Raw genomic sequence first — 15,172 nt, 5'->3', positions numbered from 1 at the left:
ACTATGATGACTCGATCCCGTTAGAAGAGGGAAAGGGATTCCCAGTCTACGAACGAGGATGGCTCCCGTGGTCGGGGGGAGGAAGGGATCGTTATGGCATCTGTGAGAGGAGACGAAGGTATGAGCAGAGATCTTGGGAGTTGCTCCCTTTATCCGATGGGGGTGGCGTCTGGGGATAGGGGCAAGGAGGAGACGGCACACTTGGATCACGTTTGTAAGGGACGGAGGAATTTAGCAGTGAGATCAAAGAAGAACTGCACCACCACCACCCCCAGAGCATAGTGCCACACACAGAATTCACTCCACCCCTGAAGTTAACGAGGAGAACATTTACGGTAAAATACGGAGGAGGTATGGAAAAACATCATGCGTTGATGTAGGTAATGCATCTAGGATACAACACGAACAGCTGGGTCCGGTGACGCGTTCAAGAAGTCGGATGCAGGCTGTTAACATCTTATAAAAGCTCTTTCCCAGTGACTACTTTTAAAGCCCTGATGATGTTGGGTGGGCCCACCGAAAGCTCGGCTCATTAAATTTTTTACTATTTATTAGTTTCCTCTTGGTGATCGATATTTATTGGTTTTATCACACACACACACACACCACACACACACACACACAGCAAAAGGGTAATTAGAATCCTGATTTTGGAAAGTTACAAATAGACTAAATTTGAATTACTAATACAGATTGGATGCAATGAAGGTTATTTGTGAAGAGTGGACCCTGAAGTTAATTTAAAGAGTGTCTGCCGTAATGGATACTTTAAAAAAAAGAAAGAAATGGTATGGAAGAGGAACAAGAGTTACCATATAAGACTGAGACTGATCTGAAAATGGATTTAAGAATGAAGGGATACAAGAATGATATGGAAAAAAATAGCTGGATATACCAAAGAAATTGGCTGATGTCTTAGTAATTAAAAAGGATATAGAAATAACAAAGAGTGACTTGGATAACTTTACTGTATAGGATATATAAAAGAGATTTGTTGAAATCATGAAGAATGTTAATGCAAAAAGATAAAGTAAACTGAATATAAATCATGTTCTGGGACATTTTTTGAAGGAAGGGATTAAAAATCAATAATAATAATAATATTAATAATAATAGTTGGAAGGGACCTTGGAGGTCATCTAGTCTAACCCCCTGCTCAGGCAGGAAACCCTATACCAGGGCTTTTTAACCTTTTCACCCATTGTACCACTTTTAGGATATGGCAACATCCGAGTACCACCAGTCCCCTAGCAAGGTGTCAAAAACTTGACCAAAAAAAGGGGGGGGGGAGTGATAAAGTACAGGTAGTCCTCGACTTACAACAGTTCGCTTAGTGACTATTCGAAGTTACAATGGCACTGAAAAAAGTGCCCCCCCAAGCCACAGCCGAGCAAGACACCTGCCTGCCCATCCGGTGGCGTTCTTCCTCCTGTCCGAGGTTTTCATTGTTGTGAGCATTTCTGTTGAGGATTGGCAGCAGGGGTGGGGTGGGGGGGGTGTTTGGTTTTTATTCCCTCCGTATGCTGGGTGGTTGCAGCAGCTTTTAGTCACTTCACATAACCCTGGGACACTGTGATCATCATAAATATGAATCAGTTGCCAAGCATCTGAATGTAAATCACAAGGCCCTGGAGATGCTGCAACATTCCAGGTGATTGGCGCTTCTTCGGGCTCAGCAAAAGCACCAGGATCAGTGCTGCTTTCCAGTTGATTAGTGCTGCTTCAGGGCTCAGCAGAAGCACCAGGATCAGCGCTGAGCTCCAGCTGGAGCCTGGCGCTGATCCTGGCGCTTCCACTGAGCCCTGACAGCCCTGAAAAAGCGCCGATCAGCTGGAAAGCGGCACTGATCGTGGCGCTTCTGCTGAGCCCTGACAGCCCTGCAGCTCCAGCCATCTCTCGCTCAGGCTTGTGCGATGCTGCCACCGGTTCAGCTCATTTCCCTCCCTTGCTATCACTTTTCTAGGATGGTCACGTACCACCTGCCAGGTGCCAATGTACCACAGGTGTTACCCGTACCACTGGTTGAAAAGCCCTGCCCTATACCATTTCAGACAAAGGGCTGTCCAGTCTCTTCTTAAAAACACCCAGTATTGGAGCATTCACAGCTTCTGCAGGCAGGTTGTGAAAGGAGGGAATTTAAAATTAGTTTATTTGATTAAAATAACATTAAAATAGATATGTTGTCATCTCTGGTAACTTTTAATGGACTTTAAGGTTTAAGGATTCATTTATACAGAAGAGATAAGGGAAGAAGAGATAATTTGTATTTTAAGAGAAAATGATAATTTGCTAAAATTGTTTATACTTGTGATGAAGAGGAAAGTCATTTCTTTATATATGCCTATATTTTTCTGTATTTTCTTTATTTTAATTTTTTGGTTTTTTTTTAATTGTAATGTTTAATAAAATTATTTTTTAAAAATCTAACATTCTTTCCATTTTTCTTATAAATACCCTGTTAAGATTTCTCCTACATTTTGAGAATTTAGTGGAACTTTGTGGAGGGAGGCTATTTATGAGTCTTTATATTGATATGATTGTAAATAGCAAGTTTTTCTTTGTTTCTTGGATAGCTTGGTGCTGTGATTGGTAAGGAAATGCAATTATTGCTCTTGAGAAAGAAGGGGAAGCAAAAGTGATTGGGATAAAAAGGAAAGCTGATGAAAAACAGAAAGCTCCAAAATACAAAATAAAACCATGGAAAAAGGAAAAGGGATTAGCAGATAGGAACTGAAGAATTGTCAACTAAGATTAGATAATCCAAAATAATATGATCATCTGACTACACAGGTGCCACAATCTGCAAGAGCAGCAAGGCTTATGGCGTTCTACAGTAAGACACATGGAAAATTAAGGAGGATCATCTATTGTGATATAAAAGGGGACTTCTTAATAGCTGTGTTACAGCTATCAGAAATGTTCATACCAGTGCTAGATTTAGTATATAGACATTGCATCTGCGAGAATAATGAAGAAATGGCAGTATTGGAAAGGGAATGTGAAACTGTTTAGTGGACATTTTTGTCTTCTAGCTTGGAAAAGAATGCTGAAAAGTTAATCAAAAGATTGAATAGAATTTTACTCACTCATGTTGGAAGCACCAAGAATTAGCCAGTGACATCACTGTTGCTTGGGGGATGCCCAGTTGGGGGCTCCTTTCATGTCTCCATTAATGTGCCCACAGAAGTGGTGCCTATCTATCTACTTGCGGTTGCACACTTTCATACTGCTAGGTTGGCAAGAGCTGGAACTCATAGAATTTTACTGTGTTTCAGAAATAATTTAGAAACAATTCTTTTCCCCCCAATATATGGCTACATAAACTTGCAGGCAGGTTGCTACATTCATACCCACTCACATTCTAAAACATTATCACAGAAAGCATCTGGGCACTGAACTGTGCAAAAAAGAACCAAACCCTAATATTCAGATAAATAAAATGTAATTCTAATATCTTAAGAAGAAGAAAAAATGTGAATGCAAATAATAATAGAATAGATTTCTACCCCTGTGTTTTCTAAAATTTATAAAATAGGTTACTTTATAATTGCTTAATAGTAACTGTTCGTGGAAGAAGTATATTTGATGATAAATATACTTCGTTGAGGGTGTATAGGTGTCCTAAGGAAATGTGCCGGCACATAAATTGATGGAAATAAATGTTTAGTCACTAATTAATAATAATAATATAACAACAACAACAATAATAATAGTAAAGTTGGAAGGGACATTGGAGGTCATCTAGTCCAATCCCCTGCTTAGGCAGGAAACCCTACACCATTTCGGACAAATGGCTGTCCAGTCTCTTCTTAAAAACTTCCAGTGTTGACGCATTCACCGCTTCTGGAGGCAGGATGTTCCACTGGTTAATTGTTCTAACTGTCAGGAAGTTTCTCCTTAGTTCTAGGTTGCTTCTCTCCTTGATTAGTTTCCATCCGTTGCTTCTTGTCCTGCCTTCAGGCGCTTTGGAAAATAGCTTGACTCCCTCTTCTTTGTGGCAGCCCCTGAGATATTGGAGCACTGCTAGATTTTATAAATTAGATTTATAAAACACGTTTTAATTACTTATCCAACTCTATATCTGATTAATATGGATAGATGAGATACAGTCTTGAACATTGATGACGCTTAACTGTGTACTAGACCTCAAAGTTGAGAGTCTTAGGGGAACATGTTAAATAAGGAAAAGTTAGTACAGCAGCATAGGAATCTTGGGAGAGAATATATAGTTTCTCAAAAGTTTGCCATTGATCAAATAGGTGACTACCAAGAATTGAATTATGTTTCGTGGCTTACCATGCCCAGTCTTCAGGAATTTAACCTTTGGGGCTTTTTCAGTTATCATTTAAACTTTTAGTTGCTAAAGTTTCAGAAGTTCAGTGTCTTCATTTTTAATAAGATTGTTATATGTGAACGCATGTATGTAAGATTGATGCAACCTAATTGGCAGATGATAGTTTACTGTTTTTTTATGTTGCTGTTGTTTACTATTAATTATTGTTTATTGTCTACAGGTATCAAAAAATACGTTGTTGGCTTAATTATCAAGACCTCCTCTGATCCATCGTGTGTTGAAGTGAGTAAGAGTTCCTTGGGGATAAGAAGATGGTCCTTGCAAATGAAATAGGATATGTCTTAATTTCTTATTTTTCTCATTCTCTCCCTTCTCCCTCATTCAGAAAGAGAAAGTATACATTGGGAAATTGAACATGATTCTTGTTCAGGTGGGTCGAATTTCTGGTCTTTATATATTAGTGTAAGTCTGGAATAATAATTATTCACTGTGTTCACTTTTAATGTTTTGCAGATACTAAAACAAGAATGGCCAAAACATTGGCCAACATTCATCAGTGATATTGTTGGGGCCAGCAGAACAAGTGAAAGCCTTTGCCAGAACAACATGGTCATCTTGAAGCTATTGAGTGAAGAAGTTTTTGATTTTTCCAGTGGACAAATAACTCAAGTGAAAGCCAAACATTTAAAGGACAGGCAAGTGATTAATATAAGGGATATACCAGAAATGCAATTCTGAATTGTAATGAAAGGCAAATCAAATTCTTCACCTAATGTTAAGAACCTTGAACATAAGAAAGTAGTATCAGTTAAGATACATTTTTTTTAATTCTGTTCCTTGATTCCAAGGAGCCGTTATTTACCACTTTCTCTGTCATAGACAAAAGTAGTTTGTCCACCTCTTACCTTCCTGTGCCAAAGAAGATACATGTCCAAACAACTCCATAGTAGCTGAGCTGCCTCACTTAAAAAATGAGATGAGCCTTGCTCTATTTTGTCCAGAATTTTCTACGTAAGCAATCATTCTGCATCTTTGGTGAAGGTGCAGAATTTTGTTTGGTGATTCTGCCAGTTTTATCTATACCCGTACTTTTTGGGGAGAAAAGGGGTAGTCATTTTTTTAGATTTAACAGCTGGAGATTTCCAGTTTCTTATGGATACATATAGACTGTTGAACTGATTTCTAATCACTGTCTTTGTCTTGAATATATTTATAAGGATTTCATAAGCATCCTTTTGTAATTTAACTGTTTGCATTATTTTAAAGTTGTAGAAGTTGAAGCTTTTATTTTAAAAGGTAGCTTAAATGTTTATTCTGTCATTTAATTCATATTTAATTATTGTATTAGCAATAATATGGCATGATAATAACAAACAGCTAGAGCAGTGATGGCAAACCTTTTAGAGACTGAATGCCCAAATTGCAACCCAAAACCCACTTATGTATCATTGGGTGCCGGGTGGGTGTGGCCCATTGGGTGGGCGTGGCTGCAGTAGTAACAACAGACTGGGTGGGACTAAAAAGTTCAATCAGTCAATTCCAACTTTGCGAGATCTTTTTTTTCCCGCGAGAAGTTGAAATTGATTGATTGATTGAACCTCTTTTTTTTTTTTTTGCACATGGCGGCGAAGGCCTAAAGTGAAAAGGTTTTATAAAACCCAGCTGAAGGCCTAGGACTGGGGCGACGGCACACGTGCCCACAGAGAGGGCTCTGTGTGCCACAGGTTCCCCAGCACGGAGCTAGAGAATCCCTGCTGAAGGGCCCCTCATGTCATTAGGTGCAGTGGGAGTAGACAAGACGGCAGGAGTTCTCTGTTGGGACTCCCCTTCTCAATAACAACTCGCCCATCCAAGGTGAGGGTGATTCACATTTATGAGCTCCTGGATGCTTACAAAGACTATTCCAAAGAGTCTTTGGGGATTGATTAATGTTATCATTGTATATTGTTTGAATGAAAATAAAATATTGCCATGTCCCCATACATTAAAAAAATACTCTACATGGGGTGTATTTACTTTTTCACGTGAACGTAACTTATATTATGTGAAATGCATTAATATCTATATTCCACTTTAGTCCTATATATTAAGGTGGTAAATAAATTGCCTAATACTAAACTTGATTGTTTTTTCTTGCTACTAGCATGTGCAATGAATTCTCACAGATATTTCAGCTATGTCAATTTGTGATGGTAAGTTTTATAATATAATTGTTGTTTGTAAGGTACCACTTCACAATATAGGTGAATTTGCTCACATATCATTTTATTAATAGGAGAACTCTCAAAATGCTCCTCTTGTTCATGCGACATTGGAAACTTTACTTCGATTTCTCAACTGGATTCCACTGGGCTATATTTTTGAGACCAAATTGATCAGTACATTAATATACAAAGTGAGTATTTGCTATATGTAGATTAATTTACTGAGAGCAAAAATTAGTTCTTGACTGCCTAATGAACAAGACATTGCAGCTTATGTTGTTTTTTCTTCTGTTATAGTTTTTAAATGTTCCTATGTTCCGAAATGTTTCATTGAAGTGCCTGACAGAAATTGCTGGTGTCAGTGTGAGTCAGTATGAGGAACAATTTGTCACACTCTTTACTTTAACCATGATGCAGTTGAAACAGGTAACTTCCACCTTCAACTATTGATCTTTTCTATTTGCTTGTTAAATAAATAGCAGGTTTCCTTGTATTTTTCCTGCTCACATTGAATAAGCTGCTCTTGGCTTGTTTAAAAGCATTTTCCCCATAGAAGCCTTTTTTAAAATCCTGACAAACTGCAAAGGCTTTAATACACAATTACACATTAATAACTGTACAAAATGTTACGTGCATGGTAATATATGGGCTGTATTCAGACTCTGTCTTGAGAGGATTTAATCATTAGTTTTGGGCTGGACTTTGATGTAAGACCTGAGGTCCTTTTGGCCCTAAAATGCTTCAGAGTGTAACTCCTAATTGAATTTGTATGGTACCCAGAATCATTTCTTATGAATGGATAGCTATATAAATTTGATTTATAAATAAAAAAATTGTAAGGGGTTAAGTTCCTATGCCATTCAAAAAAGTCAGGACTGTGTCATTTAAAATGTTTTACGAAATTATTTTTCTATTCCACCTTTCATTTAGAACTATTTTATTGACATTAACCTTACTTATTATTGCAATTACTATCAATTACTACCAGAATTTATAGCCATGTTTAACCACAGATAGCTTGTTAGGTACAGTTCCTACTCACAATCTGCTGAAATTCTGTCATTGGAAATTGTTACCTCTGACTTATGTAGCATCTGGTCCACTTAGAAGTTCTCCTAGTTCAAAGATTGATGTATCCATTCAAGAAATTTTACAGAGTGTCCCAGACTACCAGCTTGGATAGATTTTATTCTTCGGGGACCTATTTTAATCACAATTCTGTTCTGGGCTGTTGCAGATTTTATTCATAAACTAAGCTTTAATAGCTAGCATTTCCTGGGATTCCACAGGATGATCAGTCAGTTAACTTAAGAGCATCATGTCATTTTAGTTAAATAATCAGAAATATAATTGTGTTGATGCATGGAGAGTTATTTTATTGATTGAGTTTGCTTGTGTGCCACTCACTTCCGAAGACTTTGATAGTTTATAAATATATAAAATAACGAAGATATTCATATAAAAAAATATAAACACTATGTGCCTGTGAACCCCAGCTGCAATTAGAATACCCTTCTCCAGTGCAATTAGAAAATGATTTTACTAAAATCTAAGTGGGACAGGGCCAATTGAATAGGACGGAGTTCCAAAGAGAAGAGGGCTATTGAAGGTTGCTATAGATCCAAAATTAGGCAAAACTTGAGCAGGGGGTTTATTACATCTTGATTAGAGGTGACAGGAAAGAAGGCTTGATTACTGACTGGTGGCAATCTGCCAACTCATGGGAGGCCTTGACCAACCATGAAGATCCCATCCACTGTCTTGGGACTCACAGACATAAAATAATTCTACTTCATAAGACAAGACCCCAGTCATCTCTACAGGTGCTGTCCAGCTGGAATCCAGTTCTTCTTCATGTTTATGAGTGGTTTTGTCTGCCAAATGCTGCAAGAATTCTTCACAGTGATTCTTCAAATGGTCTTGATGAATATTTTTCTATTGAAGAGATGGAGTCATCTTAAAAAAGGCCAAAGGGTAGCATTAACCCAGTGTCATAACTAGTAAAATGCTTCCTTTTTGCTGCTTGAATCACTGCTATATATACACCAATGTAAGCTTATGCTTGTACAGATCAGACTGAAGATAGATGTTCCCCCAGGGACATTCTAGGCATTTCTGCTACTTGATTTACCTAAACTGCTCAGTAACCAGTGAGCTGCTATGAATCTGCCAACAAGAGATGCCCCTCCAGTACAATCCAGTCCAACACTCTGGAGACCTTTATTCCATTAGATGACCAGAAGTTCATCCGAATGACCCATCAAATCCTTGGGAAATTCATCAAAAGACCTCTGAAAAGCCACAAAATCCATAAGACAGCTGCAGCAGGCTGATTTAATAGGTGTTCCTCTGCTGCAGGGGGGAGTTGCACTACAAAATTCCATAGTGTGAGGTCTCTCATGTGTCAATGCCATGATTGCCATAGCAGCCATGAATTCCGGAACCACTCCAGACCACCTGCTGAAGAAAGGTAGGTTCAAGTCCCCCATTATTGTATCTGGGAAAACTCCACCATCATAACAATCAAGCAAGCTCAGGAATAGGTGATAACAGTAGCAGCAGTAATGCACAACCAGCAAACCAAACTGGCCTCTAGCCCAGCCGAATTTATTCCAATTATCTGTAGTGTAGCACATCTTAAGTCTCAGATTACAACTCCTCCCTACCTGTTGCCTGTCTAGGAACTGCATCTGTTGCACATGTCAAAAACTAGGTGAGCAGATTTCCAACAGAGAAACTCTTGTACTCAGGTTTCAGTAATAATAGGCACAATAAAAGGAATACATTTGAATGGTTAATCTGCTCAAAATCAGCCTTAACATTATATCTCTGAATAGTATGCTATCTTTAGCTGAAAATACATGTGGGACTTGCAAGTGGACTGAAATTTTATTCCTCTCAGTTGAATTATTTATAGCTTTAATCCAAAGAAAAATAAATCAGAATATTTAAGCAGAGCTTTGTTACAATGTGTGAAAATATTAGTTGTCATTTCTGAAGTGTTATACTACCTTTGAAGTCTAGTTTTGTGTATAGATGAGAATTTTCATGAGTTTCTCAGATGAAAGTTGGTTAGGAAGTATTTTATAACTCCAGGGCAGCCTTCCTTAACTGGGGTTCTATGGGAGATTGTGATTTTAAAAAATACATTTTTGACCTTTATACACCGTGCAATGCTAGTGCTCAAATTTTAATGCTCTGACACTCAGTGGCAACCTGCTGTTTTGCTGTTGTAATCATTGTAAAACGGATTGTAGATTAGAAGAGAATTATATATGGGAAGTTTTCATATTTTTTGCAAATTTTATGTAAGGATTTACTGAGATCAGAAAATTTTGTCAAAGGTTCCTCCAAGATAGAAAGGTTGAGAAAGCCTGCTCTGGGAAATAAATACAACGTCTTTGTTTATGTATGTTTTATAATGACAGGACTTAACTGTTCAAAATTATAACTACATTTTACTTTTCTTAGATGCTTCCTTTGAACACAAATATTCGACTAGCATATTCCAATGGAAAAGATGATGAACAGAATTTCATTCAGAACCTCAGCTTGTTTCTTTGTACCTTTTTAAAAGAGCATGGCCAACTTATAGAAAAACGTTTAAATCTGAGAGAAACGTTAATGGAAGTAAGTTCCTTTTTATTTTTATTCACATCTATGTCAAATTGAAGATGTGGGGAACAAATACTAAAACTTGGTTTGATGACAATATATAAAATAGACCAGGTTGCTTATTTCTATTTCATTTTAGTTTATCTCTCTATCTCATAAGTTTGATTAAAACTTGAGAGCTGGGAATCAACCACAATGGCAGCCCTACCGTGAGTAGGAAACCTCAAAAATCAATTCCTCAAGTATTTTTCTGTCAACTTGGCAATTGTTCCAGTCCAGATATTTATCTTTTACCTGATCAGTGCAGATACTGTAACTGTGCATAAGAAATTGTAAACTTTTTTTAAAAAAAATCTGGCTGTCACCTTTTTCATTTTTTAAGATATTTTTATCTCTGAGTGTTTCAGAGATAAACACTCTCTGAAATGTATTACCAGATGAACAGAGTTAAGGTATTTGATTGTTTGGTGATTTGGAAGAGGGGATGGGCTATCCTAAGATGAAAACAATGCATTTAGCTTCATAGTATAAGAACTTAGTTTACAGGAAGAGATACAAACATTGTACAAAAGCCATTTTGCTTTCAAATTTTAAAGGCAAAATCTGGGATTGCACATAGGACTATATGCAGCTGGTAGCATTGATTATGCTTGCAGACACTTCTTATGGGCCTCAGATAAGGGAGATATAAGTCTCCTGAAAATACCTCATTTATCTGGTTTTGATACAATCAGTCATGGAATCCTGTTGGAGCATCCCTGGGCATGGGAGGCACTGTGGTAACCTTATCTCCCAGGACAGTTGTGATGGTGTTGTAGAGATGGCAGTTAACCCTTATTTTGTGCAGTTCCTCGGGGATTAGCATTTTCCCCATGAGGCAATAGATGAAATAATATTAGTATGGGGCCAGACATCAATATACAGATATTAGGTGATATTGTGGTGAATCTGTCCCATTGCCATTAGGTGGCTATTAGATTATGGGTGGGAAGAAACTTAACAATGAAAAGACCAAATTATTTTGGATTCAATCACCTTATATTTCTGGAGAATCTCCATCTTTACTGATGGAAATGCACTTTGCTATACAAATTTTGCTCATGATTTGGGAGTCATGCTGCCTTTACTCAACAAGCAACTGAAACAACAGCTTGAATAATGTTTGCATAGATGCATCTGGTACATAATCAGGATGTCCTTCTCCAAGTCACTCATGACTTAGTCACCTCTCACTTGGACTACTGTACATGGGATTCCACCTGGAAACCAGAGCTTAGTCCAAAATGCAGTGGCACAAATTTATTTTATCTATTTATATCATATTTACATCCCACTGCAGTTATATGCAGAGTCTCGGCTCTGGTTACCTGCTGGCTTCTAGCAGTTCAAGATATTGACTATTATCTGTAAACCTCTGCATGACTCAGAGCCTAGAAACCTACAGGACTGCCATTCTCCAATTAAGTGATGTCATATGGGACTTCTGCTTTGTGGTTGCCTCTGCATTCTGATAATAGCATTCTTCACAAAATTTGCATTGATCTTGTGATAGATTAATTTGTGGATACTCTTCAAATATTGTCTTAATTTTGATTGATTGTGCAGTTGTTTTGTTTCCCCAACATGGTTCCATATTTCTTGAATTATTTTTTTCCTTTGTTGTTTTAAATTGAATTCATTTAATGTTGTACATTACCTGGAGGCACTTCTATGATTAGGCAGCTTATAAGTAACTTGATTGAATGCATGAATGAAACTGCCTGCCCTGATTTTTGAATTCTTTCACCTGAACATGGTCCTTTTTATTTTTCTGTTGCTTTTAGTGATTGGTGTGGATAAACTATTAATTGGTGTTGATTGGTTGGTTGGTAGTTTTTGAAAAGGTAAATACAGACAGATTAGAGCAGAAACAGCCTTTTCTGTTCACTCGCCTCATCTATAGTGATTTGCAATTTAATGCAATAACTTAAATGACAAAATGAAAAAAATGCTGGAATTCTATGAGATTTTCATGTATTCAGTTTCAGCAATTTTTTAATTTTCTTTTTGGAGAAGGTTGTAGGTACAATTTCAGAGCAGTTTCATAACTCTCCCACAGAGTGGGTCTCCTCAGGGTACCGTCGGCTAGACAGTGCCGGCTGGCGACCCCAAGGGGGAGGGCCTTCTCTGTGGGAGCTCCCACCCTCTGGAATGAGCTACCCCCAGAGATCAGGGTGATCCCTGATCTCCCTTCCTTCCGCCGCGCCCTTAAGACATGGTTATTTCAGCTTGCAGGACTGGCCTAGGGGAAATTTTTAGTGGGGGTTTTAAAATAATTTTAAATTACTTAGGCCAATTATTAATATTTGTCTTTTAATCATGTTTTAACTGTAGTTTTGGTATTTTGTAGTTTTTATCTGGTTGTTAGCCGCCCTGAGTCCGCAAGGAGAAGGGCGGGATATAAATATAAGCAATAAATAAATAAATAAATAAATAAATAAATAAACAAACTACTTCATTTTAGGGATGCTTTACAATAATCTGAGCAATTTCTAAATCTTTTATTAATTAAGCTCCAAAATAAATTTATATTAGGCTCTCCATTACATGTTGCTGGTATCTGAAGTTGAAGAAACTGAAATCTTCAAGATTTGTCTGGAGTATTGGAATCATCTGGCTGCTGAATTATATAGGGAGAGTCCATTTTCAACATCAGCTTCTCCATTGCTATCAGGCACTCAGCATTTTGATGTTCCTCCCAGGAGACAACTTTATTTGCCTGTCCTGTCTAAGGTAATAGTAAACTCCAGTTTATTTATACATTCTATAAGTATGAAAGAGTTTACTGCAGTGCCCTGCTACGACTTATCGTGTTTTCCCTGAAAATAAGCTCCGGTCTTTAAAAAAAATTGCCTCCAAAAGGAGCACTAGGTCTTATTTTCGGGGGATGTCTTACCCGCTTACCTCAGGACCGCCGCAGCCAGGTCTCCCATGCCCCAACATCTATTGCACTGCCGCCTGGCTTCTGTTGGCGCTCGCGGCAGGAAGCCACATGATTCTTTGCATCGGGGCTGCCGCTTGCAGCAGGATGTGGCATGTAATGCCGATGCCGCCACTTGCGTATGCCACACAACCTCTTGCCATGAGCAATGGCACCGGTACAGCATACCGCACGGCCTGCTGCAAACAGCAGCACTGGCACAATGCACTATGCGGCGGCCTGCAGCGAATGGCGGCACCGGTGCCATGCGGCCACTTGCTGCTAATGGCCCCAAGCGGCTGCAGAAGAAGTCAGGCAGCAGCAATGCAGGTATCTGGGCGTGGGAGGCCTGGCTACAGTGGTCCTGAGGTAAGAGGATGCGTGAGGCAGTTCCACCCTCACCCTAGCTTGATTTTTACCCATGCGCCTTACCCCATTTCGTACAGACGGGGGGACAGAATGGGCAGGGTCTTAATTAGGGCTTATTTTGGGGGTAGAGCTTATATTAGGCACACATGTAAAAATCAAGCTAGGGCTTATTCTCAGGATAGGTCTTATTTTTGGGGAAACACGGTAGTAGCTATAGGTTTCTGGAGATACATGTTATCTTGGACTCTGGATGGTGATTTGCTACTCCACTTGTATGTTGTGTACAATTGGGGGGGGGGGCTTCTAGACTTATAACTCCTACTTGAAGAGCTAGTGATGCTATAATCAGGGAGATCTTTATACAGCTATGCTAACTATATTTTTTCCTGAATTGGGAGGACCTGCTCATGATTGCTCAAACTTTAGTCACTTCTCAATTGGATTATTGCAACATACTCTATATGGGGATGTCATTGAAAACCATACAAGTTTCATTTGTTTCAGAATGCAGTAGTAATGGGATTTCATCATTATACATATGTAACACTTCTACTCTGCAAACTGTACTGCGTCCCTATAGGCTTCCAGGTGCAATTCAGGATGCTGATTATCACCTATAAAGTCCTGCATGGCATTGAATTGGTTTATTTGTTAGGTTGCCTTTTCAAGCATATCTGCCTATCCCACACACTCCCAAGAGAAAAGACATACTCCCTGTTCCTGAAGCAATGTCACCTGTGAGATACAGGGGGCATTCTTTTTGGTGGTGGCCCTTTTCCTGTGGAACAATCATTTCCAATTCCCCCAATACTACAGTTGATCACAACCCCATAGCCCTTTAAAGGCAGCCGAGACTTGGATCTTTCCCTGTCAAGATGAATAGAATTCCCAATTGAAAAGATATAATCAGTTTTAGTTCTGAAGGTCATTTAATTGTTTTAGTTTGTTTTTGTGATGTACATTTTTTGTCTTTATATTGTTATTTAATGCTGTACATTGCCCAGAGTCATGTTTTAAGTTTGAGAGCTGTATAAATATTTGAAGACAATAATATTTAAATAAGTGAGGTGGAAAAGAACCTGATGGGGTTGTAAGTGTGATAGTCACAAGTACACAGCCACCCACTAGTAAATGTTAATGATTCCGGCTGTATGAATTTTGTGTCACAGCAAATGAGGTTTTTGGTTGCTTTTCATAGGAATATCCTTTTTTTATCATTACAAAGAAAAACATTTGTCTATATCAGTGATGGCGAACCTTTTAGAGATCGAGTGGCCAAACTGCAACCCAAAACCCACTTATTTATCGCTGGCTGCCAGGTGGGCGTGGCCCACTGGATGGGCATGGCTGTGGTCATGGCAGATTGGGTGGGTGTGGCCAATGTGGATGTGATCACCTCGATGTTGCTCGTGGAGAGGGACGTTTGGGGGCCGGGCAGGGTTGGGGGAGATCCAGGGGGTCTCTAGCAGGTGGGGCGGTGTGCAGGAGGCTCGTCCTGCCAGGTGAGGCAAGGCAGGATGGGGATGCCATTGTCACAGGGAAAGGTGAGGCAGAGGCCAGGGTGACTGCTGCCTGACACCATCGGCCCCTGCACACAGAGGCCAGCGAGTGCATGGGTGCTGGGATGCATCCGGCCATGTGAGACCTCGGCCAGTTAGCAGGCAGCTGGTTAAGAGGGACGGTTGCCATCTCCGGGGCATGGCGCGCTTGCCCACAGAGAGGGCTCTGAGT

At 39.1% G+C, this 15,172-nt stretch overlaps 1 protein-coding gene across 1 annotated transcript in view; it reads left to right on the top strand.

Moving 5' to 3' along the window:
* The window catches only part of XPO1 (exportin 1), a 60,133-nt gene that overhangs the window by 26,015 nt on the left and 18,946 nt on the right, over positions 1-15,172 (top strand). Inside the window, exons 5-12 of the mRNA XM_015819791.1 lie at positions 4,515-4,576; positions 4,680-4,724; positions 4,808-4,989; positions 6,438-6,486; positions 6,570-6,689; positions 6,796-6,924; positions 9,970-10,128; positions 12,688-12,885. Of these exons, the coding sequence (XP_015675277.1) occupies positions 4,515-4,576; positions 4,680-4,724; positions 4,808-4,989; positions 6,438-6,486; positions 6,570-6,689; positions 6,796-6,924; positions 9,970-10,128; positions 12,688-12,885 (944 nt within the window). The remainder of the gene's footprint in view (positions 1-4,514; positions 4,577-4,679; positions 4,725-4,807; positions 4,990-6,437; positions 6,487-6,569; positions 6,690-6,795; positions 6,925-9,969; positions 10,129-12,687; positions 12,886-15,172) is intronic.

This window comes from Protobothrops mucrosquamatus, unplaced genomic scaffold (genome assembly GCF_001527695.2).
Source record: "Protobothrops mucrosquamatus isolate PMUCROS unplaced genomic scaffold, P.Mucros_1.0 scaffold986, whole genome shotgun sequence".
NCBI lineage: Eukaryota > Metazoa > Chordata > Lepidosauria > Squamata > Viperidae > Protobothrops > Protobothrops mucrosquamatus.
The sequence above is the reverse complement of the archived record's forward strand: the minus strand, read 5'-3'. Positions and strand labels throughout refer to the sequence as shown.